General features: G+C 28.6%; 2 protein-coding genes across 2 annotated transcripts; both read right to left on the bottom strand.

The window, feature by feature from the left end:
- Nucleotides 1-70: 70 nt before the first annotated feature.
- On the bottom strand, nucleotides 71-11,084 carry LOC108554245 (zinc finger CCCH domain-containing protein 11A). Its single transcript, XM_017909449.1, has 6 exons — nucleotides 11,068-11,084; nucleotides 10,881-10,980; nucleotides 10,167-10,286; nucleotides 9,903-10,077; nucleotides 9,463-9,579; nucleotides 71-1,026 (listed from the first exon to the last, which is right to left on the bottom strand). The coding sequence occupies exons 1-6, from the start codon at nucleotides 11,082-11,084 to the stop codon at nucleotides 71-73; spliced, it is 1,485 nt and encodes a 494-aa protein (XP_017764938.1).
- Nucleotides 11,085-15,178: 4,094 nt separating this feature from the next.
- Nucleotides 15,179-24,911, bottom strand: LOC108554239 (UHRF1-binding protein 1-like). Its single transcript, XM_017909443.1, has 18 exons — nucleotides 24,868-24,911; nucleotides 24,298-24,499; nucleotides 23,964-24,155; nucleotides 23,634-23,859; nucleotides 23,378-23,544; nucleotides 23,129-23,288; nucleotides 22,653-22,910; nucleotides 22,332-22,571; nucleotides 22,193-22,219; nucleotides 20,681-20,773; nucleotides 20,328-20,515; nucleotides 20,015-20,252; nucleotides 18,738-19,936; nucleotides 18,531-18,665; nucleotides 17,921-17,932; nucleotides 16,481-16,852; nucleotides 16,237-16,384; nucleotides 15,179-15,549 (listed from the first exon to the last, which is right to left on the bottom strand). Exons 1-18 carry the CDS (start codon nucleotides 24,909-24,911, stop codon nucleotides 15,179-15,181), a joined length of 4,272 nt encoding a protein of 1,423 aa, XP_017764932.1.
- Nucleotides 24,912-25,274: the final 363 nt, after the last annotated feature.

Below are 25,274 nucleotides of genomic sequence, written 5' to 3'. Positions count from 1 at the left end.
ATGAACGCGCCATTCCAGTCGATTTCTCATAAGTACCTGTCCCTTCGTCGGTCCAGTCTCAGCCTTTACCTCAGACCGAGGTTTTTTCTTTGAGTAACGCGTCGATGTCCTTCAAAATGTCATCTGACGCCATGTCCAGCGTCAGATAGTCTTCCTCGATTAACAGACTGTCGCAGGTCTCCTTCGAATCTTCCACGGTGTACGTACCAACCGATTTCCTCTCATCGATTTTATCTAATGGCATCTGATCTTCATCTGTGCTACTGTCGCATAACCTGATCTCCACTTCGCTCTTCCTGCATTTGTTGCTCGAACTCATAGGCTCTGACTCGTTCAATCTATCCATGGAACTGGATTTTGGACTATCCCTACAAGATCCCGCAGTCTTCTCCTCGATCTCCGCTTGTTGATCAGTACTCATTAACCTATTCATGCTACCTCGTTCTTCGATCTCACTCTCGAGAAAAGTAAACCTCTTTGGAGATCTTCTAAGTTTGACAGGCGGCACATTATTAACGATGGAACTCGTACGAACAACGCTGCACACCAATCTGCGCTTGGACGTGTCCTCCTGACGATCTTCCAACGGCCTTTTTACTCCCCTAACAGAAATCGTTTCCTTAAGTTCAGCTAACGTCTTCATAGCGTCCTTCAGAAATTCAGCAGTTGATTTTCGATCTTCCTTTTCATCGATCGTACCCTTCGGCTCTATCCTCTTCGACTCCTTCTGCTGAAGACTTTTGCACGTCTTTCGTCGACGAATTTCATCCAATGTGAGAACCTCAAAGTTCAATCCCTTTTCGCCATTCTTGTCTTTGCTAACCGGAGGATACAGGCAGATCCGTTTGGTCCTACGTGTCTTGATCTTCCCACCACCCACGTCGGTCTGATAGTCCTCGGTCTGATAGGAATAGTAAGCAGCACTTTCGGCCTGGATCTCCTCTAGGCGAATCTCCTCATAAGTCTTGCAGTAAGGGACCCTCGACTGCGGCTTTACCGGAGACGGTACACTTTCATTGTCCGACTCTGGAAGAAACATACCACGAAATTGCGGGAATTTCTGTTTAGGTGATCGATCAACGAGGATGCTCCACAGAGTTGCTAGAGTCCTTATCTTTCTCGAAACATTTCCATCTCTTTTTTTTTTTATTTTAGAACATGTTACAGCTATTTTGCATACTGGAAAAAACTGATCACTTTTTTGTTGTTTAATTCGCTTAGAAATTCTATTCAGCGCCATCCAAGCATGGTTTAACATCAAAAATGGATTAAAGGTTCTTAACTCTAAACTGAGTTATGATCGTAGATTAGCGATTAAGTCGAATCCTGCACCTCTGATCATTCTTGTTATCGTGTTATTATCGTTTCTATTATAGGTTTAAGCAGCCTTCGATCTCCGATAGAACTTACAGGGGAAAGTTCGAGTTCTAAACTAGTAAATTTTGTTTCGGAATAGAAATAAGGAGTATAGTACAATTCCAATACTTTGATCGACACTCCTTGGATATAAACCGTCGGGTGATCCATCTTTGTCTCTCCCTGCAGCCAACTCCTCTATGCTTATTTTCTCTCTTTTCCACTCTCTTTCTATGCAATACGTTTTTCTGTATTGTTCATTTTAAAACGGTATGATTTCCTACAATTTAACTCTATAGAAGCCATGAACGAAACTAGCACCATCCCTGGATATTAGAAATCTACCTGTACGGATATCTCCGTTTTATCGATCAGGTAATTAAATCATACTCCTGACCTATCCTTAAAATCCAATAGGTGAATCATTATCGTCGCCGTCGTCGTCATTGTCTCCATACATTCTTTTTTCTCTTATTTCCTTCTATCTTTTTTTCTTTCATTCTTTGTTTACTAATCGACTATATTTGAAAAGTCTCTTTAAAAATTTGTCGCTTTTGGGTATTTTCTCTATCCTTAATTTCACCTTTTCATAGTTCTATCTCCAAGTGTGATAAAAAAAAACAATCGAGAAGTACTTCACGAGTCAATCCGTGAACAATAGAAAATATCCTTCTTGTTCTATCTTTCTTTTTCGCCCTCTCTTTATCTTTTCTTTTCCTTCTTTTCCTTTTCTTTTCTCTTTTTTTTACCAAAAAATAAGAAAACGTGGAGACATATTCGGTAATGACACAACACAGTCAAAGATTCGATCAATGATACCAACGCTGTGCAAAAGAAAAAATTCAACAATGAAAGAATAACGAGAGAATCCGAGTTTCGAATGAAATTATCATCTAATATTTTTCTTTTTTTTTTGTGGTAGCTGTCGAAAAATCTTTTTTCTTTCTTCCTTTTTTCTTTTTTTTTTTTTTTTTTTTTTTTTTTTTTAATTAGGTACAATGTTTGTGAACATTTTACAAATTAAATCGGTCATCCACTCGCTGCCACGTGGATCGAATGATTCCGGGCGTGAAAAAAATATACACAATGTGTCACTAGGAGGAATTCACAATTTCAAGAGTCGCAATATACAATCTCTACGCAAAAGAACGGCAAGCATTCCAAGTTTCACAAAAACACAAGTCGCGAATTCAAATCGCAAAACATAAATAGAAGTTCTGAAAAACATCGAAACGCAGTGTATCGCCAGTTTAAAAGAAAAACTATCACAAATACGATCATTATCTCAACACTGGGAACATCTGTTGTAATCACTATTTATTCGTTCAGAGAAATAAAAATAACTTTAAAATGAAACCGATTAAATCTGTCTCTCAAGAGAGATTAATATACAATCCACTCTCAATTATTTTCCCTGGACAAATGCAGAAATAGGACGAAAGATAAGATTCCGTTTGTTTAAAGGATTATCACTTGTCATTTGTGATAGTCTTACTTTGCTCTGATGAGTGAATTCGATACAAATGCAAAGAAATAGCATCAAGAACTAATCGACCAGTGTACAAAGACGATTGGTCTTTAATTCAACTAATCCATGATTAATCGCAGAAAGCACAACTCGTACATTATTATACAATACAAATACAAAACTAAGGAAACCGTCTCTGTCACACTGGCGTCATTTTCCCTTTCATTTCATGGCATCAAGTTTATTGAAATCCAAATAATCGTCTCGGTAAAAATTAATGTTTTCCATTCGTTTACATCGATTAGTATGGAATTATTTATCGCATGTTCAAATATTCAGCGTATAAATCTCTCTCTCTCTCTCTCTCTCTCTCTCTCTCTCTCTCTCTCTCTCTCTCTCTCCCCCCCTTTCTTTCGCTCCCACTCTTCCTCTCGCTCTCGTGTACTCTCTGACTCTCTCTGACACTCTCTTTCTCTCACTCTCTCTTTTTCTCGGTCTCACAGTCTCTCCCTCCCTCTCTCTCTCTCTCCCCCTCTCTCTCTCCCTTTCTCTCTCTATCACACTTTCAATCAAATCCCTCTTTATTAGTTAAATTGAAGAAGGGACCTGCTCGCCTCTTGTTTCGTTATTAAACGCCAAAGTGTTTTCCAACTAGTTATAAACGAATGTAACGACAATTTCTCTTATTCTTGCATTTCTTCATTCTTTCGAGGGACAAATGGATCATTAAGTACCGTTTAAGTTTCTTTTTCTATTTTAATATTCAATATATCTTGAAAGTAGTATGTCCATATTTAACAATATGTTGCGGTTTTCTTTTTATCTGTACGAACGATTGAAACAAAGACAAATGTTCGAATCTCGAAATTGTCATTAATCGAGGGATCGCACACGTGACTTCCGGAACGTAATCGTCACGGTATACGTGCATTACAATCGGAGGAAAAAAAACGCAAATCTTCGTAAGTAACAATATCAATACAACAGAGATGCGGATGACAAATAATAACGGTCGCACCACTGCAATTGCAGCAGTAACAATAAATAAGAAAGGAAGAGGAACAAGACAGAAAAAAAAATCATCGATCGACGAAGTAATATAATATAATTCGAATAAAGGTCCATCTCCCGGATGGAGGACAATGATTAAGAACAATGATTGCAGCTGGACGCACACGATAACCAACAATTACAAAAAAAAAGAAAAAATTAAAAAAGAAAAACGAAAAACAACCAAAGACTGAAGAAGAAAAAATTAAAGAAAAGAAAACCAGCGTCAAATAGCCCTTAATACGAGGGAAAAGAAATAAACACGTAACTCCAGAAGTACGTTACAAAAGGGAAAAAAAGGAAAGTTTTAAAATTCGAAATCTTCGAAGAATATTGATGCTCCATATATCCAATGAAACAAAAAGAAAAAAAAAATAAGCTATATATAAAGTTCACTATATAAACTACAAGGATTCACGGCAAAATTTCTTATAAAGTACAATAGAAAACAAGAACTTAAATTGTTAGAACGAGTGTTGAATTAACAAATATTTAGTAAACAATGTTTCTAATCAACTTTTTAATCGACGACAAACTTCACGTAATTCTCCCATCAATTTTTTTGATATTCCCGATAATGAATAATAGCGACTGAATGCATCAGTTGGTTGGTTGTACGCGACGCAAACGAAACAAACGACATATTATAAAATTCGGTTAATAAATAGTGATTAATAGGTCGTCGCCGGCGACACGAGTCCAGCTGCTCATCTTTTTTTCTCTTTTTCTTTTCTTTCCTTCTCTTCTTGCGTTAAACACGTTTTAAGTTAGCACTTTTACAACTATTTCGTCTCTCAATAAACACGCACACACGCACTCGCGAAGAAGTGACACGCGTTACAGGCCTTGTACTACGAAGAGAACAAGCGATAATTGCACTTTCTGCACGAGAACGCGTCAAAAGACGATCTTGTTGCATTTAAAACGATCATTTTTCATTCAGAGAAACTCGCCCCGGATCTGTACTTTTTTTTTTTTTAGATAGTATACCTATTAAAATTTCTTTCTTTCAATACGTCTTTTGCCATCCTCTAATTTCTTTCTTCCCTTTTTCGTTTTCTTTTTTTCCTATCTTTCGTTTCCTTACTTTTAATTCCCGCGAACATGATCTTCTATTTTACGTTACCCGCAAATATATATTACAAAACACCATTGGAAAGTAATTTTTCATGCAATAATATCAATAATTACAAAGGCCTGTAATTATCGAACTGACTCGGTACTTTCTGCATGTATTATATTCTTCCGTGCGCTCTTATCACATATTTTGTGGATTTTTCTTTTTTCTACATTTAAATTCAAGAATACATTATAAGATCAGATTTCGAAAACGATAATACATAACTGTTTGTAGCATTAAAAAAATTAATATTTTTCCCTGGCAAAACTCTTGGTCAGAAAAACAATTAATAAACAACAAAAAAAAGAAACGAAAAACTAAGGAATATTTTCTTCTTTGCACATACACACACTTTCTCACCTCACATCGCCTAATCTTTCGCTTATAATATACAATCTTTCTTTTTCATGCTTATATTTGCATTTCTCATTTTCTTTCATCCCCTCTCCCTCCCCCGTTCACGTTTCTCGATCTAGATCACATATTTTTCATTCGCATATTTACGTTCAAGAATTACATACAAAATCAAAAGATCCTAGTGCATTATCTCGAGATTTAAAGTCACGTTATTCATCCTTCAAATATTTCGTGCAACTTTTAAAACGAATATATTTTTCTTTTCTCTCTATCTTTTTTCTCTTTTCATTTTTTTTTTTTGTTGCTTTCATTAAAATAAGAAAGAGAAATTCAGTAGGAGGTGAAGACGAAAGTCTAGGCACTAGAACGTAGAATTCTACCCATATAAAGTCGTAGAATTAATAATAATTCCGAATTCATCGTTTGCGAGATCGATGATGACATTTTAACACGGCGACGATTAATCTCGATCGTGAATAATATCGTTAGCAGTTAAATAGAATATAATTATTACTTCATTATGCTGTACGGTAGTCTCGTAATGAAGATTACACTTAAACTTTTTTTTTCCATTATATCTCTTGTGCGGATCTAGGCGCAAATAGTATTCCGTAATAAAAATAAGGAATATATGTATATATATAGATATATATATAGATATATATATGTACATATATATTCTTGCTTTGACTGGAATCTAGAATATTCTTATGTCGAAAAAGTCTACATTTCTTTTTTCTTTTTAATATTCTAATAATAAACGAAGCGACGTATAATATTACTCGACCACGATGCGACTGAAACAAAATTTATATTTTTTTTTTTTTTTTTTTTTTTTTTTTTTTTTTTTTTTTTTAAGAGTACGTATATGTAAATATGTATCTGTGTATGCATGCAATACGTGATATAAAGTCGCATATTTCTCTTCCCTTAGGAATTCTCTCATCTTCTTAGCGCAAGCGCTTATACCTTTCTCTATGTCGCGTATACTTTCATATAAATACATAAATATATATTTATGAAGATATATATTTATATATTTATGCTCGTAGCTTTATTGTATTTATATTGTATAATGTCGTACGTCGCTGTTCAATCATTTAATATTTGCGTGCGATCTCCACGCACTTCACTTCCTTTCATGCTCGGTGAAAGGAAATTCATTCTCCTTAATCGAAGGAGAACGAAGCACAAGACTATCTAGCACAATCGAATGAAGATATCATCAGCACAAGAAACGAAACATCTAACCTGTAAAATTTCCCTCGGTCGAGATCGAACGATTAACACTGGCTTATCCATAAATTTGATAAAACTTCTTAAAAGAAGTCATTAGAACAAAAATTTCTCCCGATGCGTTTATTAGCTTAATTGTCATTCGTTCTCATTCACTGTGGAGATTTTCTCTCCATTTCATGCCAAATGAAACATGCTGCAAGGTGAAAACTACTCGAACTCAAAAGACAAACTCTTTAACTTAGTTTAGTTTAACTTAGTTCAAGATTTGTATTGTCTCGTGCAGCTCGATTCGTTCGTCGCTTTCATACATTTCAAAAATTTGCGATCGATTTTCTTTCTGTTCATATAACGCAAAAAAATTTGATCGCAACAGTCTATACGCTGCTATAACAAATTTCGTCTACCGTTGTTGCTCATTTATTTATTATTATCCCATGCCATATCAAAATTCGCTAATTCGTGTGGGAAGCCAAAACATATGAAGGCATTTATCATATTAGTTAGTGTGTACGCGCTATATAAATCAGGCTGGGATATTACGGTTGAATCGGATACTGCTTATCCCTATAAATGAAAACTTATGTATTTCTTTTTCTTGTTCGTTCGTCTCGCCTTTATCTTTCTTTTTAAAAGAAAAGCATTATTGTACATCACATGTAACAATACATGCAATGTTACACGAGAAAAAAAGCACGTATGTGCGCGTGTATCTGAGGCAGTATTCGACTCGAATAATTTTTTGTCATCGATTAACGCTTTATTAAGCTTAAAGCATAACCATACTAAAAATCACGAACATAAGAAGTTAATACATGTTAAGGTACATTGGAAACATCATTTTTTTTTTCCTTTTTTTTCTTTTTATCACCTTGCACAAATAGGTTATGCTTCAAGCATATCTTTCTAACAAAAGTATTTCCTTTTTGGCTTTCTTCAAACGATCAAACACATCAAAACTCAGTTTCCATTCAAAACTAAATTAATTGCTTCACCTTAAACCAGTCTCGGATATCGAATTGATTATTAAAAAATCTGTGCGAGTTCAAATCGTGTGTGTGTGGCAAAGCGACGACCCATAGCTATCTTCTTATTTCATCCGGTATAGTTTCATATGTCGTTAGTGTTATAGCATAACGAAAAGATGTGGGTACTTCGATCTTGTTTTTTCTATTGTGCGGCATTCGGGAAAGTTCAAGACTCATCGCGCTGCCGTTGGAGAAAGATAGCCATAGGCAGTTAGAGGGCTACAGGCAAAGTTTAGATATAGCATTTTTTTTTTTTTATTTTTTGTTTTTTTTTTTTATTCTATTCTGTTATATTTTTTTTCTTTTTTTTTTTTCTTTTTAGCTTATGATTAGGTCACCATGCTCTTTTTCGGCAGTACAATTATTCTCAACTTTTCTAATTCATGATATATGGTAATGCAACCATAACTGTGTTCAAATATAAATATTAATTCCAATTATGACTAGCCAGTAATTTTAAACCAATATCATTGAGAACACAGTGTCATTGAATCAATCTAAATGTTGCATGTTATCCCTCTTCCCTGTGATATACACTGTATGTGTATACAAAATTATATATGTAATCAATCATTATATTAAAACAACACACACCTTTGACTATATTTTTAAAGTGTAATGTACACAAATGTTTAAAATGATCTTTCAAAGAAATCTTTCACATATCAATATGATTTTATGATCTTATTCTATCCAATAATAAAGACGACGATATAGACCGCCTATTGCTTCTTACTATATATTCTTAACTAATGAAATATCTTCTTGCATATATATTCTTTCTTATATTTTTTTTTATCTTTTATGTAAGCTAAATAAAAACTATTAATATTTTATATGTATCAATGAACTCTAAGTAGTGCAGTCTTTATTATTGAAGAGGAAATTTAAAACTATTTTGTGGAAATTTACAAAACATCAACATGTATCTGACACTATTAAAAGCCATTACTATTAGCAAAATACTATATAAGTTTTCAATGACATTGATGCAGCTTAAGCTGTTTTCTTGTAAAGAGACTAAATATTTTTTTCTTTTTCTTTCCTAAATAATTTAGTCATATTAATTTGTATATCTGAATCAAATAAATTAAGTGAAGATCGATTAAGTATCGGAAATGTACTAACATTCCTGGTGCTCAATCAATATAAAAATCTATGATAATTCTTACTGCAAAGTAGGAAGTATAACTTCTCACTTTTTATATAAAGTATTGTATATGCTTGTACATATTTATACAATACTTTACACCAGCTTTTGTAGGACAATGTCTAGTTGTTTCATATAATTTTATATGTATTCTTCTCCCATGTCTTAGTATTTCATTAACATACTTTTTCTATGCTGGTTATTGGTCGATAGAAACTTATACTGTTACGATTAGGACATTCCTGGCAACTTTAAAACCGTCTGTACGACGTCATTTCAAGGTATGGGAAAGGAAATCTTGATGTTTGCGGCTGAGAAGTTGGCTGAGTATGAATAGGTGAATATGATGGCTGCTGAAGGAGTGGAGAACTCTGTTGATTTTGTAATGGAGATAGTGACTGACCAGGAGAATGTGAATGCAGATTTTGAGGATGAGAAAATGATAATGCATGATGACAAGGAGAGCTTTGTGAGTTTTGTACATTAGCTTGTGGTATATTCAAATTGTTCGTAATGTTGATATTATTTAGTATGTTGAGACTGTTAGAAACATTATTAGGGATTGTCAGATTGCTCGGAATACTGAGTGCATTTTGAATATTTATGCTCATTTTTAGATTAGGTGGAAGGAAAAGAGTAGCCGACGTAAGGTAATGTACGCTGAAAGATGGACGGGGGGGCTAGTAAAGCCTCATACCTTCTTCAAATTTGACGATAAGAGGATCAACAGCTGGACTGCCAATAAAACTGCCTGCTTCACTGCTTCCCCTACCTTGATCTGACTCAGTGCTACTACCATCATATTTTGTGTCATCTATTAAAAATTAAAAATATTTCATAATATAAACAAAACTAGCAATATAATACTTAATCGATTTAAAAATACTTGGTAGAATTATAATGTCATGGATGCTCTAAATTTAAACAGTTAAACTCTAGCAGTACATTCTATAAATACACATAGAAAATGTCATTTATTTCTGAATTAACAAAACACATTAATTGTAATAATAATCCGTTCTTGCAATATTAATAGTATGTAACACATAATACAGTAATTTTAAAAAAACCATCAGTTATATTGACATAATTTGATCATTTAACTTTAAAACATCCTATACAGTAAGATATTTTTACCTTGACGATTCGACCATTCTTGATTCATTGTGTTTGATGTTAAATCAAAATTTTTCACTGGATTAATGGGGGCATTTGTAATTGTACGAGCATTTTTATGCATAAATGAACAGTGTGGTTTCTTACAACCTCCTGGTTGTGTTTCCCAATAACATGGAATCAACTTACGATTTTTCTATTTAAAAAAATAAAAATTAAATATCAATAATTTATTTAAACATTTGATTAACAGTTTATTATTTCTTATATTTAAAATATACATACCCTTAATTCCATATGCCTAAAAGTACAATGTTCATCGCGGCATTTACCCTGCTTCCAATATAAGCACATTGTTTCGCAACCCAAGGCAGATGGTTCATGTCTAAATGGACAATTATCCCCCTATAAATATAATAATAAATTAATGACAGTGAAAATTTATAAAATAAAGATATGTTAAAGTATAATAAGTATAAAATAATAAGGAATTATATTATGACTATCAATTGTTGCAGTGCTCGTGTATAATGTAAATACTGCAACTTAAACTATAATCAGAACTTTTAATATCTAAAGTTATTTCACATAACATATTCTATATTTCTTGTAACACATTTCAAAAATAAATTCATATCAATTTATACATAACGCTAAATATCACGATTTTTAATTAGTAACAAAATTATCAATGACACAAATTTCTTCAAATATGAACAAAACAAACAATACAAATTAAATACTTTAAAATAGTTGAACAGTTAAAATAATTGTGAAATAAAGAAACAAAAACAATTCTGTAATAAATAAATAAAGTGATTTACTAATTATTTTAAAAAGAAGGATATCGTAGAACCTGTCTCCAACATGGCCGATCTAACCTCACGAATTCAATGTATCAGAAACAATATGGAACAAATCTATTGAGGATGTAGAATTTCATTGTGACAATTAAATGTAATAAACATTCCGTACATTTTGCTAATAATAAATACATACCTTTGTGCACGTTGAATAATAGAAAAAATAACAGTCGGTATTCTTATGACTGTGCTCCATTTGCAAGAACTGATAGAAAGATGAATGATCGTGTTCCTTACTGAAAAGAGAAAATTTAAACATATTACGATTAAACACGACATGTTTTTTATAGAAAAAGCAAAAATATCAAAGTAAAGCGTGTTACCACTTTGTACGGAACATGATTACAGCTTATAGTGTATCGTACTCAACCGCCAGTTCCAATGTTATGGAAAATTAATTTGAATGCAGAGGTTTCACAACTATGAATATTTGTATCGACGAGAACGACCTTTTTTCACACTGTATTAGGTGTATATTCATTACTTACGTGTGATGGCAGTGATTCCTTGGGTGACTTCTTTTTTGCCCCTTCGCTTTGACCCACACACTAAATCGACTCGCACACAGATTCAAGTAAATAGTTCGACCGTGGCACTTGTCGCCCCTTTCGTTGGAGACGCTATTCGCTTACAGATATGATGGCGTAAACTTCCGAGAAAACACGAAAATGCGCGACTATTTCCCCGCCTTTTTTTTAATTTTGCAATGTACTTATAGCAAGTACTATACAAGTATACAAATAGTTACACAACTATATATTTTCCTATACTATATGTACAATATACTACAAAATTTATTTTGAAGCATTATTAAATTATGGATATAGAGAAAATATAAACATAAAAAAGATCCTAATTTATATTAATAAAAACAAATGCAGGACAAAAATTTTGTATAACATTACAATAATTAATAAGCGTTAATTTGTACATTATGTATAAATAATATGATAGTACAATATTTATATAATAAATAATATAATATTTGTGACATCTTTATTAATATACTTATGACTATCTTTATCAAAAATCTTTATACTTCAATGAATTATTATTTCAATATGATTTTAAATGAAATTATTATTTGTTACTTATTCAATTATATTTATCATATACAATTGGTAAATAAATATGTAAAATTTATATAATTCGCATTCAAGATTTCTAGAAAGTCAAAAATTTAAATTTTGTTATTTTATTTACATTTGTATTTTTATAACAGACTTTTATAAATCACAATACAATTGTCATAATATGCATTTAAAAGAAAGAAATATAAAATATTCAGGTAAGGAAGCATAGAAAAATAATTCCTTTGAGCTGTATTAAATTCATGCTCATTAATAAATATTATATATAAAATGATACTATCAGTAAATACATTTAAGTTAATAATGATTTACAATTTAAGTGCATGTTTAAACTAATAACAGTTACAATTGTAATAAACATACTAACATATAATAATATTTTTACGAATTATATTATAAATATTTACTTTTAATATCCTTAATACTTAATATATAAATATTAAATATCACCTAGAATTCTTATACATTATTGATTTACAAAAAGTTTGAATAAGTTAATAATTTTTGTATTAATATGTTTGGTATAATAGCTTTTTACAAATGAAGTTAAAAGAAATTTTAATGCCAGATGTCAAAAATATCTTGTAATTATATTTTAAATGTTATAATTATTGTTAAAAAACCATAAAGTATTAGAATTTTCTTAAATCTTAAAAAGATATTGAAGAAACACTCCGAACATATTACATGTACAAAAAATAAAAACAATTTAAAAAAATGAGTTATTAACTTATACAAAATTTCTTATGCAATTTACAGTTTTATCATCTAAATAGAAAGAATAACTCATCAAATATAGAGTAAATATTTTAAAAAAGTCACTAAAATGATATTTTAAATTTTATTTCATTATCAAGATAATTTATACTCAGTCACAAATCTTTAACTTTTAGCATTTCCAAGTGACATATATAATTTAAAAATAAAATATATTTTATGTACAATGATGTAAATATTCTTTTTTATGAATATATTTGCAGAAATTGAAATACAATATTATTAAAAAGGAAGCATTCTAAAATAACATTCATAACAAAAAACTTGATTAAATTAAAAGATGCAACAAGATAACATATCTACAACCTTCAATAAAATATTTAAAACACTCAAAAATTGTTTTGTCAGATATTAGAAGTATATAATTGTATATGCAAGGAAATAACAGAAAAGCATTATAAGCAAAATTTGGATATCTCATTGCAACATATAGCTTAAATTTAATAGTAATATCTAACACTTTCACACTTAATTTAATATTCAGATGTATAAGTTATTCACATACAATTACAGATATACAGTCCATTCCACTATAATACATATAACATATTTTCATATAATAGAAACAAATTCTCGTCTACAAATTATTTTTACATGTGCATTTTTAACCATGTTCCATAGTATTTTAATTTAATATACTGTAATAAAAATGATCAAAGATTTTTAGATAATAAAGTTTACATACAGCTTTAAAAAATGTAACATTCTCAAAAATAAAATATAAGTGGAACTTACATTTAGTTATTAAAAAAATATAAGAAAATCTTATTTTAATTAAACAGTAATTATGTTTATTTTCCTATTCTTATCATAAGTACTTTTGCATAATACTTGAAGTATTAAATAAAAAATAATATAGAACACAATCGAGATTTTCATGTCTTGCATAATATTTAAATATGAATAAATTATTCTTCACATATCTTATATTAATATATATTAATTATAAAATTTCATTTTACAGTTTTATTTATGAAATATGTTCATTCTAAATTTAATAAGTGTGTCATAGTAGAAAAGACTGTTTTCTTTTTCTAAAAACAGAATTTCAGAATATAAAAAGAATCTAATTAGCAATTGTCATTAATACGCATTAGAAAAATATTTCACTGTTTTGCGGTAAGGGAATTGGCCAGCAACCCTTTTTTCAGAAATTAAATTGACAGTAACAAACAATGATAAAATGTCAAGACACTACACAATACATTACGACGAAATTATTAGTCCATTATAATATACTATTAGATTGCAATTTTGGTTTAATGTAGTCCAATATTATTAATTTCTAGGATATGATAAATACATTGCATATACGATAAATATATATGCACATCCTTAATTTAATGGAAAAACAGAAAATGATACAGTAACATCTATTTTACAGTCTTATCAAAACATTCCAGATTATCACTATATATTGTATATTATAGTCATTTTCATAATCATTCTAGTTTATCACGTAATTAATCAAATCACCAAGTGTATATATATATTTAATAAATTAATATATACACACACAAACACACACCCACACACCATACTTATGAAACACACACGCGCGCGCGGCATGCAGCACACATATTAATCATACAATGTCACCCACATCAATCTCAAGCTAGACAATTTATCTATAGACTCAAACAACATTCAATATCCATTAATATCTCAAATTTATTATATTACATGTCATATTTTTCTATTTCTTTAAAAGTTATTTATGAAATTCGTCAAAATATTAATGACGAAGAGAACGAAAAGTATTGGTAAAAAATTTATATTCAATTCTTAGTTTTCATACTAGGTAACAATCATTGTTACAAAACCAAACACATATTGCACTAATTTGACTAGCATGTTATAATTTATATTGTGTATCTTTCGTATCTACATATGCAACAAATATATATTGTGTATATATAAAATATTGTATGTGTGGGGGCACGCGTGCGCTTGTGTGCGTGCGTGTGCGTGGTGTGTGTTAACAACCTTATATATACATCACTTCTTAACATGTTACTGCATATAGTAACTACGCGTGTACATACTCGGAATATTATTTCCATCAAATATGTTTTTTTATCTTTTAATGAAAATGCTACACACTGACTACTATTGCCATTATTTATCGCCTTGTACTTGCTCATAGTAAAAAATCAGTATATTTCATGTAAGTGCATCTTACGAAACTGGTTGTTTTTTCAGTGATTGCATTCTCAATTAGATGAACGGCAGTTACTAGCATAAACATGGTAGACATAATAATGTAAAAAAACACAAAAAACATAATTTAAAAAATCGTTGCTTATAACGTAGTACAATAAGCACATTATTCGCGTTTTTTTTTATGAAAAAAAAAACTTAACATATTAATAAAAAAACATATAAATATTCAAGCATTTTATGATATACCATTCCTTAGTTAGTTAAAGACACTACGAAAGTATATATTAATTCAACTGTAGTTACCTATATTTTCAATAATATGAAAATTACTTAACAATTAATAAAATTATTATTACGACTTATTCGAATTACAACATTTAGAACAATCAAAACAACTAGTATGCTATCTCTTTGATGACCAAGATGCACGAGTTCCACTGCCTGGGCCACTTCCAATTATTCGATTTTGAAGCTCTGTTATTGTTTCTTGCAAGGCTTTTTTTTCTTTCAGAAGCAATTGTATGTCTTCTTGCGCTGCACTTAAATGACATTTTATTACGTCAGATTCTTCTTTTATACGTATTAATTTTGTATTTTCTTCTGATAATTTTTCCAAAGCATTGAGACGATGTCGAAGTTGTTCATTATCTAACTCTAACTGTTTATTAGACTGTTTCAAAATGTTTAATTCCATTCCATGATTGGTATTTTGAGCTATATGAGTATCACTATTTGTGAGTGTCACAAGGGAATTACTCTTGCTCAACAAATTTACTAGAAATAAAATATCTTAATTAAATTAATATTAGTAATGTATAGTAATATATTTTATAATAATATATAAAACACATAAAACTTTTGTGCTTCTAATTAAAAATTGCTTTTTAACCAATTAAAAAATTAAATACTTTTTATTTAATATAGATGGTGAATAAACAATAGATTTTACTTAAATTATTTGTGAACAATAAGCGGTGTCATAAAACATGGTAATATTTTGTACCTTATTATTTCTATATGTTGTTCACTCATGCTAATTTATAAATTGTGTACTTTTTAAAAATTGTAATAAGCATGTATAATAAACAGAAAACATTTTCTTTTAATTTTAAAAGAAAGTAAAACATGCCTAATTAAATGCAAATCTAAAGTTCTATTTACTCATTGTCCTATTAGACAATATTGTTAAAGCAGTAAATACTACTACTATATTTCTAATTGTTTCATATAAATGCTCACATTAGAAAGGCCATCTGAATGCACAGAATTACACAAGGTACAATATTAATTTTAAAAAAGTAAATAAATTTTTAAATAAATTTGCTACTTAAATATACTTTAAAACTCTACCGTATTATAAACTTACTCTACTATACTACATTAAGTACTATTGTATATTTTCTCTTATACAAATAACAAATGACTGATAATAACGAAATTTCATTTTATATTGTTACTTACCAACTGGTTCAATGTGAAAAACTCCATTGAAATCTCGTACTATTTTAAGTTTTGTAATATTTAGATCTATAGGAATTGGTCCTGGCGAAGTTATATTATTCGGAGGACGATCTTCATTTAAACGCAATGATATATTCTCCAAGTATATCTTTAATAAGGATTATAAAATATAATTTAGATTATTATAAATTACATTTATAACATTGAACTAATAGATAAGATAATATGATCAAACTTGACATACCTGCAGTGGTATTGGCCTAGGAATAATTTCATCTTCAGTTAAGTCTGTAAGCCCACTTATTGAACTCATAGACAAGGCCATTGATATATTAGTAACTTTAACTTCTAATTTGTCTTCAAATAAATTTAAAACACTTTGTTTATTATGTACATCAATACTGGAGACGTCTAATTCTTGTTCAACTAAATTATTATGATTTTGATTCCGTGATAAATGCATATTTTTATTTCTTATAATTCGACTTGCTTGAGACAGTTTCCAAGAATCTGACTGGCACTTCAAATCGTGATCCAAACGTAATTTAATACATGATCTACTGTTAGAATCAGAAAGTAATTCTACCCAACCTCGAGATCGTGCACTGAATTTTGTCTAATAAACAGAAAATATTAAAAAAATAAATGTGTATAAAATATGTATATAATATTTAAACTATATCATAGATATATTTATAGTTCTACAATATAACACTATTATTTTATTTTTTGATAAGTTTGTAACATTTTAAAACAAAAGTATAAATGAAAAATTATAAAAGATATACTATAAAATCATAGAATATACTTGAAATGCAGTATAGTGATAAGATTGTTACTTGCATATATTAAACAAAAAACAATATTTATTCAGATTAATTTCTTAATATTAGTTTTCTTATTAACAACAATTTTGAAATTTTAGTATAAGGATAAACTTTATATAATTGTTTGTAAATTTAATCAAACATTTGAATATGAATATTGTACATTTTTAACTTTTCATGTATTATACACATGCTAAATTAGAAAACTTTTATCTATAAAGATTATTAAATTTATTTTATAGACTATTTTCATCTTCTTATAATTTATATAAACTTTATAATATTTGCAAATTTATAAAAACTACACATATTTATAATTGCATTTAAAAGCTTCTCAAATTCATTCCAGCTAAGCATTATTTCATACCATGCTACACAAACTTATTGTATTTAAATATACATATTATGAAATTAAGAACACAGAAGCTCTAAATTTTTATTATAAAACTAAAAATGTATCCTTTAAATAGATTTACATAATACACTTGTTTATATAAAGAAAAAATAATAATAAAATATTAATTGCTTGTAATGCAACTGAATAATTTAATAATGAACTTGCATATAATTGTCACATACTTTAAAAATTTATCATCTATATATCAATGATTTGAACTACAAATTGTCACTTATCTTATTTGATATTTTCGTTTATTCGTTAAAATATTTTATCTAAAATTTAAAAAACTAATGTCTATTAATTCTTAAAAATTGGAATGATTAATTACAAAAGATTTATATATATGCAACTTGTACAGTATAGTGACATAAGTAACTCAGAAAAGATAAACATGCAATGAAACGTACATAATACAAGGCATTTAATACAAATAAATATATAAGTACTTTGCCAATACCTTTCTCTTGACCTGCCACAAGTGCCACATAAAAACATTCACAAGAGAAGGAGAGACGCAGGAGAAGCATGCAAAAAAGTTAAAGACAAACATTGTATAAATATACATATATAATATAAAAATGTTTGTAATGTATGTAATATGAAGCTAGAAATAAAATTGAAAATTTTATGGCACATGGAATTATGTAACTAGAAATAAAATATTAGTTATCAATACATTCCAAATAGAACTTTATACAAAAAACTTAAAAATTATTTGAATAATATATCATATTAGGATTTTAATGTGCTTAAACTATATATTTGAAAAATCTTACTAAATTGTAATATAAATTTTAGAGCAACATTTTCAGTATAAATGATTAAGTTTGTGTTAATCAGAAATGTTAACTTTTTATATAATAAAAAGCACTTTATATAAAAAAAAAAAGTTAAAATTTTCTAATAAAATTATTATATGAAAGAATAATACTAAGAAACAGTACAATTTTGACTGTAGCAATATTAAAAAACTTCGATATTTAAGTCTATTTAACAGATTCAAAATAGCATATTGTATGTAATCAACAAACAAGTTTATGGTTTTAGTGAAAAGAATATTATCTTACCTGAAATTCATCCCATGGAATAGATGAACATTCATCATTACCAATATTAAAAATTTGAACTTTGATTGAAGATGCATATCCAGAAGATTGTTGAATAAATTCAACTTTAGATAATTTGAATGTAACCATAGATACCTAAAAAAAAAATTACATTTAACCAAAATATTTAATTTTATTATATTATTATATTATAAAATATAAATTTACAATATCCTTCCGTTTGCAAACACTATCCATGGATTTTTCACTTTGGGTATCAGGAATTTCTTCAACTACTTCACTTGCTTCTTCTACTGCTGTTATTCTGATTGAGTTATCAACAGAAAACATTGTATCCAATTTTTCCTGATCTTGAAGATTAACTAAAATGTAGTTTTCACTATCAGAACTAACATCGCTCCTTATAGACACAGTATCACTACTACCATCTTCTGGTGAAGCTTTCAAAGCTGAATCAATAGATGTCATTAAATTACTCAATCCTTTTTTCATAGAAGAAAGACCAACATTGAAATTATTAGGAATAAATGGTGTAATTGAAGATGAATCTCCTTTACTGTGTTTATGCATAGTATCAATAGAATATCGTGAAATAGGTAGTACTTTCTCTTCTTCTATACCAATGCATTGTTTATCATGTGTCACATTCCTTATTTGTAGATCTGGTTTATTTGTACCATTTTGTTTAAAGGTGACAGTTTGAGCAGTATTGATAGGATGTGCAAAATCCATTGACATCATCGATGATATGTCACTTTGAGGTGTAACAATTACATAATTTATATTACTCTTTTTAGTGTTACTCTCAACTTGTTCTGTGTTTTGCCATGGAATAGATGTACCTGCAATGTCATCTGCAATGCTAGATGAATCTGGCATAACAGATTCCAAATCACCTCCAGAATTTTCTTTACCAGGAGTGTGTGATGGCATAACAAATGTTACTTCTACTTGCGGTATTAGTGCACCAATAACGAGTGAGCTGTCAGAATCGACCTTTAATATTTTATTAGAGTCGATAGTTAGATACGTTGCCATTTCTGATAGAACTTCCGACAGTCTCAACAAGAACAAATATTGATAATGATTTATTTGGACACTAACTAAATTACTTATGTACGCGAGACCATGAATGTCAGCAGTACATTTTTGCCCCAATGAATCTTTTTCTAATGAATTCATAGACATATAGCACCATAAAGTTAACGGAAAAGCATCCAGAAACGGTACAGGACGATTTTGCCCGACAGCACGAGCACCGAGGAAATCTCCCCAAACAGGTTCTAGATTACAACACCATACATCTTTCGCTTCAGTCCATAAAAGTTCCCGATGTAATTGACGAACTAATTCATTTACGGAATTACTACTAAAATTAGGTGGTGGATAACGAATATTATCAGTTCCTATAATAAACAAATTTGAAATATAAAAAACTATGTAAATATATCATTAAAAAATATGCTCATATGCAAAACTTTTACCTCCACAATGAGCCAAAAATTTGTCTGATAAGACATGAAAATCAGTCGATCTGTTTGGAAATTCCGTACCGAAGAACATCTGACCCATTTGAAAAGCATTTACACACTGTGCTAAATCTGCTCTTGAAGATCTTTCTGTGGATCGAACATTTGTTATTGATGCTCTTGAAGTCTGAATATGTAAAGACTTTGGCCTATCCTTTTGATTAGGATAATCTTGTTGACTTTCGAAAACTATCTGCAAAATAATAATTATATTGTAAGTACAAGAAGATAAAATATTAATGAGTAACATAAATATGTTAATATTTACCCTTGGAAGTATAGCTTCAATTTTCACATCAAAGTACATTAAAGTAGTGGAAGTATATGTTGCTTGTTTATCTTTATTCATCAGAGAACGATATAAATTTAATACAAAAGAATTAAACCATAAACAGGAACAGATGTCAAAATTTACTTGGATGGGATTTAGTTGTACATAAAATTTTGGCGGTGGCACTAAATAATTACAAAATAAATGAAGTTACAGATTAATTTAAATAGCAATAATATAAATATAAATACTATTAATAATAATATTATTGTCAATAATTAATAGTAATAATGATGATATCAATATAAATGACAATCAAAAGAGGACAAGACAATTATATGTTTACATACATGGAAATGTAATATCTCCAGGATAATAATAGTATGTAAATTCAGCATGAACAATTGTAACATCTTCTGGGAGACAAAATTTATCTCTGTCACCTAAACAACATAAAAATATTTCAATAAAATACAATAAAAATTTAAATATAATCTTCAATAATGTACATGCTTTTATGAATATACTTCATATGACATAAGTCACATAATGTTATATGTTATATATTGCAAAATGCAAACCATGATAGCAGTGGCAGATTTAGTCTTCAAGAAACCTAATGTGTTATAAATTTTTGAATACTATTTACATTAAAACTACCAAACTAGTAAAAATGACTAGTTTTAGATATTCTTTTTCTTCAATCATTAAAAACATACAGTTGATGTTGCTTCAATTACAGTTAGGTATATATTTAAGGTCAATAAATCTAGTGTTAAAATAAATCAATTATGCACAATAAATATTTTTTTCAGTACACATGGCTCTATAGCTTTGATCTTCCTGTTTTGACTATATTTCTTGCTTGTATTTACAAGATGATTTTTTAAAATAAACCTTTTTTATATTCTTTTGAGTTACATATAGAATTTCTGATTGAATAAGACACATTTTTATTATCGTGCGGAGACCCCTATTATAGGACCCGAGGCATCCACCTACACCACCAATGTGTAAATTCGCTACTGCTATTGCATAATAATTGCATGAAATGTAACAGTTTATAGATATCTATATAATATAGTCCGTAAAATCTTTAAAATGAATATAAGTTCTTTATTAAATGTTTTTTTAAAAGATACGGAAACTGTTCTGTTTCTTTGTATATAGTATATTAAATCTTAATTACTTCATAAAATTATAATTTATTTATATATCTTTATAATTTAAGTACCTTGCATGTAACATGGAAAGACATAATACATGCATAAATGTGAAACATAATATATTTATCAATACGTTTTTTTTTTTATTTTTGGTCTTGTTACCATACTTTTAATCTTTTTAATTTTTTTCGCAAATCATAAAACATATTTTACTATAAAACGTAATACATAGTACATACAAAAATTCTTTTCATGAATATATTACCTTATACTATCATTTATCTTCAAAGTTTATAATTCTACCTAAGCAGAAATATAGAATATTATTTATTGTAGTAATAGAACTAGTTTGTATCTTTTAAAAAAAGCATAAAAAATTGTGCTTCAAATATTTGTTTTTAGAAAACAAATTATATTATGATTATATTTTAACTATATTATAATTACACTTCAGATTACACTGTATAGTAATTATACTCTACAGATTAATTACACATGTATTATTAATTATTTAAATGTATAAGATTGCTAAAATGTTTTTCACCATGTTATAAATTAATACTTGACGATATAGTACATATAAGATATAATAACACAACATGAAGCAACAAAATTTCTCAAACATGAAGCTATGTTTAACTGGTACTTATAATGCAATATTAATATGAATATACTACAACTATTTATAATCTGTACCTGATGCGTGTTTCTTCCTTGTTTGAGCTGTGCAATTATTAAATGAAATTATTATTGGCATTATATGAGAACTCTCTTAAATTTTAAAGAATAAACCTATTAAATAAATTAATTCAATTAACATGAAACTTTTATGTACCTGTAACAAATTCTTTTGGTACAGGATTACGAGATGTTGTTGTTACTTTGTACAAGGTAAAATCATCAATCCTTATTATGATGCATGTTGTCATTAATTTAGCAAGTTGTTCCAAAATATAATTTTTCACTGGATTGCCACTAGGATGTTGCGATTTTTTTTGCTCATGAGTAGTTGTATTTACATTTTGAGATTGATTACCTTTTTCCAAATTTTCTCCTAAACTTTTTGTATTATTGACTGAATAGAGATAAGACAAAATATTTTATCAATGTTAAATAGCTACATATTTTATTGACTTTTCATTTTTTAAATACAAACCTGTAACATTTCCTTGACTTCTAGTTAAAGGAGAATGCTGTGTTCTACCAGAATCAATAAGATCCATGAACTGACTTCGAAAAGAACTTAAGGACTGCTGTAACCATTGGCTGTGAGGAGTAGCATTCTCTCTATACTTAAGCCAATGCTTTCTATCAGCCATTGCTAAGTGATATGGATAATAATCAATTTGAAATCTAACTAATGAAATTTGTAGTGCACCACCATCTTTTAGGTCAGGATGAGATGATCTACCATCTAGGTACAAAATAAATTGTATTAAAATAATATAGTCATTACTGTCATAATTAGTGTCACTATATTTCTTACTATTACTATTATTTATATTATTATTATCATTATCATTATTATTGTTATTATTATTGTTGTTGTTGTTGTTATTATTATTATTACTATTACTACTATTACTACTATTATTATTATTACTATAAAATAAGAAATTTGTATTTACTTACTACCAGCATCATCACATAAATGCAAATCAATCCTTTGACAAACAAAATGATATGATGTTTCCACAACATCATGTCTTGTAAAGATTTTAGAGATAACAGTATTATACTGATTTTTTGTTCTTGATTGCTGAGATATTTGTGCTTGATACTCTGGCAATACCTTAAAAAATAAAAATATAATTAAATATAATTAAAATGATCTATTTTCTTTTTCTTTTTTTTCTATTTTCTAAGCTTGCATATACAAACCTCTAATTTTCTAGCTGCTTTAGTTTTACGTTCTAAAATTGTAGCTTTTTCTATCAGACCACCTAAAGAGTCAATAAAATGAAGTGCTGCCTTCAACTGTGAATCTGTCAAAACCCACAAGAGATCATCTAATATAAGAATCAGTCTTGATCCCATAACAAAACAATCTAAAATACAAATACATATCATATAAATTTATTGTATTTAAAAAAAGGCAATCAGAAGCATATTTCTTATATGTTAATGTAGCTTTAACCTGATATTCTTTTTTTGATGGTAATTCTACACCTTGCTTGATTTGTAAGTAAACGTAACGGCGTAAGATTTTTATCCTTAGTACTTTGTGCTTCTATTCTAACCGTTTGCCATTCTAATTCTTTAAAAATAAGTAACTGTCCACGATCAGGATCTTTTACTCTAGTAGTTCTTAGATCACACTGTTGCCACGTTGCAGACTTTGACTCCACAATAATACGATTCATCTGTAGTAAAATAATAGTTTTATAGTAATTTTTAAATAAATAACCAATATAACAAAGACATGAATACAGATTTCATTAAATCATAAAACAATGAAATTATATACCTGAACTGAAGCAATAAATGCAGGACTTTTGAATGTGACAGATACAGTATTAACATTCACTGTTATACCATCAATTACTTTATGTATGAAAGAATATTTTGCAGGACCAGTATATGAAGATAGTCCTTGCGAAGAAGATAGATCTCTTAAATCTTCACATGTTTCTACTTCTATATGAACTTCATCCAAACTCTATAAATATTAAAATCTAATTAAAATTTTAAAAATTAAATATCAAATTTTATTAAAATAAAAATATATTAATAAATAATTCAAAAGTTTGTATAAAATTATATATAAATCATATATTTATATACACAAATATATTATTTACCAAAAAAATAGGAACACTTCTTAACTTGGTCCATTGTATACGAAATGAAACTTTATTGCACCAAGCATTTGTTAATCTAAGCCATGATGGCAATTCTAATAAGTCAGTCAAAACTGTTTCATCAAGTTCTAAGTTTGTTAGTTCACCTTCTCCTTTAAATGTACTTAAATTTATTTTATCTGCAGATAAATTCTTGGTAAACCTACAAATTTATATAAATTCATTTATGTTAATACTGTCTTTAACAAAGTACTCTTTTCATAATAAATTTAACATATACATGTAAATTTATATATAATATATTGAAATGTTCATAGTACAAATATAATAAATAATTAAATAAGTTTGAATAATTATCTGTGAATCATCATATTCATTGTGCACATAAATAAAAAAAATTATTGCGAATTTAACAATAATAATAATAATTGTTATTATTAATAATAAATTCGATTATCTATTGCAAATGTTTACTATTTGCTTACTTTACATAACTAAAGAATATAATTTTTAATTCTATACCGAATTAAAGATGATGAAACTGATTTAACAGTTTAATTATGTACGTACCTTGATAAATGTTTCAACAGTTGCTTTTTTATTATTGACACCATTGTTTATTACTTTCAATTGATTTCTATGATCCTAAATATGCTTTCAACATGGTTAATTTGACACTATACATTTACTTCAAACCACGATCTGTTCATACATGTCACGATTGTCTACGACTTTTGACTCAAGTAGTCAATAAGTAGACTACCATTAAGTTTCTAGTTTCTTTCTCTGAGTTTTTCTGCAATATTTCTTATACCCAAAATCTTCAACTTTCGATTCCAGAATCAACTAAATATGTTTAATAATGTTTCTAATTTTGATATTATTTTAATAAATAAATTGTTAATCCGTTCATTAATATAAGAATAAAATTGACCTATATTAATATATTTACTTAATATTCAAGAACGTAATTTCAT

This window comes from Eufriesea mexicana, unplaced genomic scaffold (genome assembly GCF_001483705.2).
Source record: "Eufriesea mexicana isolate 0111107269 unplaced genomic scaffold, ASM148370v2 scaffold18118, whole genome shotgun sequence".
NCBI lineage: Eukaryota > Metazoa > Arthropoda > Insecta > Hymenoptera > Apidae > Eufriesea > Eufriesea mexicana.
This window is presented reverse-complemented; position numbering and strand designations above follow the sequence as displayed.

Bases quoted from the DNA above. Each gene is read 5' to 3' on its own strand.
- LOC108554245 (XM_017909449.1), bottom strand. The intron at 10,287-10,880 runs GTATGTATTTAT...TTATATTTATAG, and splicing joins ATTATTCAACGTGCACAAAG to GGGGATAATTGTCCATTTAG. The intron at 9,580-9,902 runs GTAAAAATATCT...AATTTTTAATAG, and splicing joins AGAATGGTCGAATCGTCAAG to ATGACACAAAATATGATGGT.
- LOC108554239 (XM_017909443.1), bottom strand. From the start codon at position 24,911: ATGGTGTCAATAATAAAAAAGCAACTGTTGAAACATTTATCAAG. The intron at 23,860-23,963 runs GTATATAATTTC...ATTTTACTACAG, and splicing joins CATTTATTGCTTCAGTTCAG to ATGAATCGTATTATTGTGGA. The intron at 16,385-16,480 runs GTATGTCAAGTT...TCCTTATTAAAG, and splicing joins CTAGGCCAATACCACTGCAG to ATATACTTGGAGAATATATC.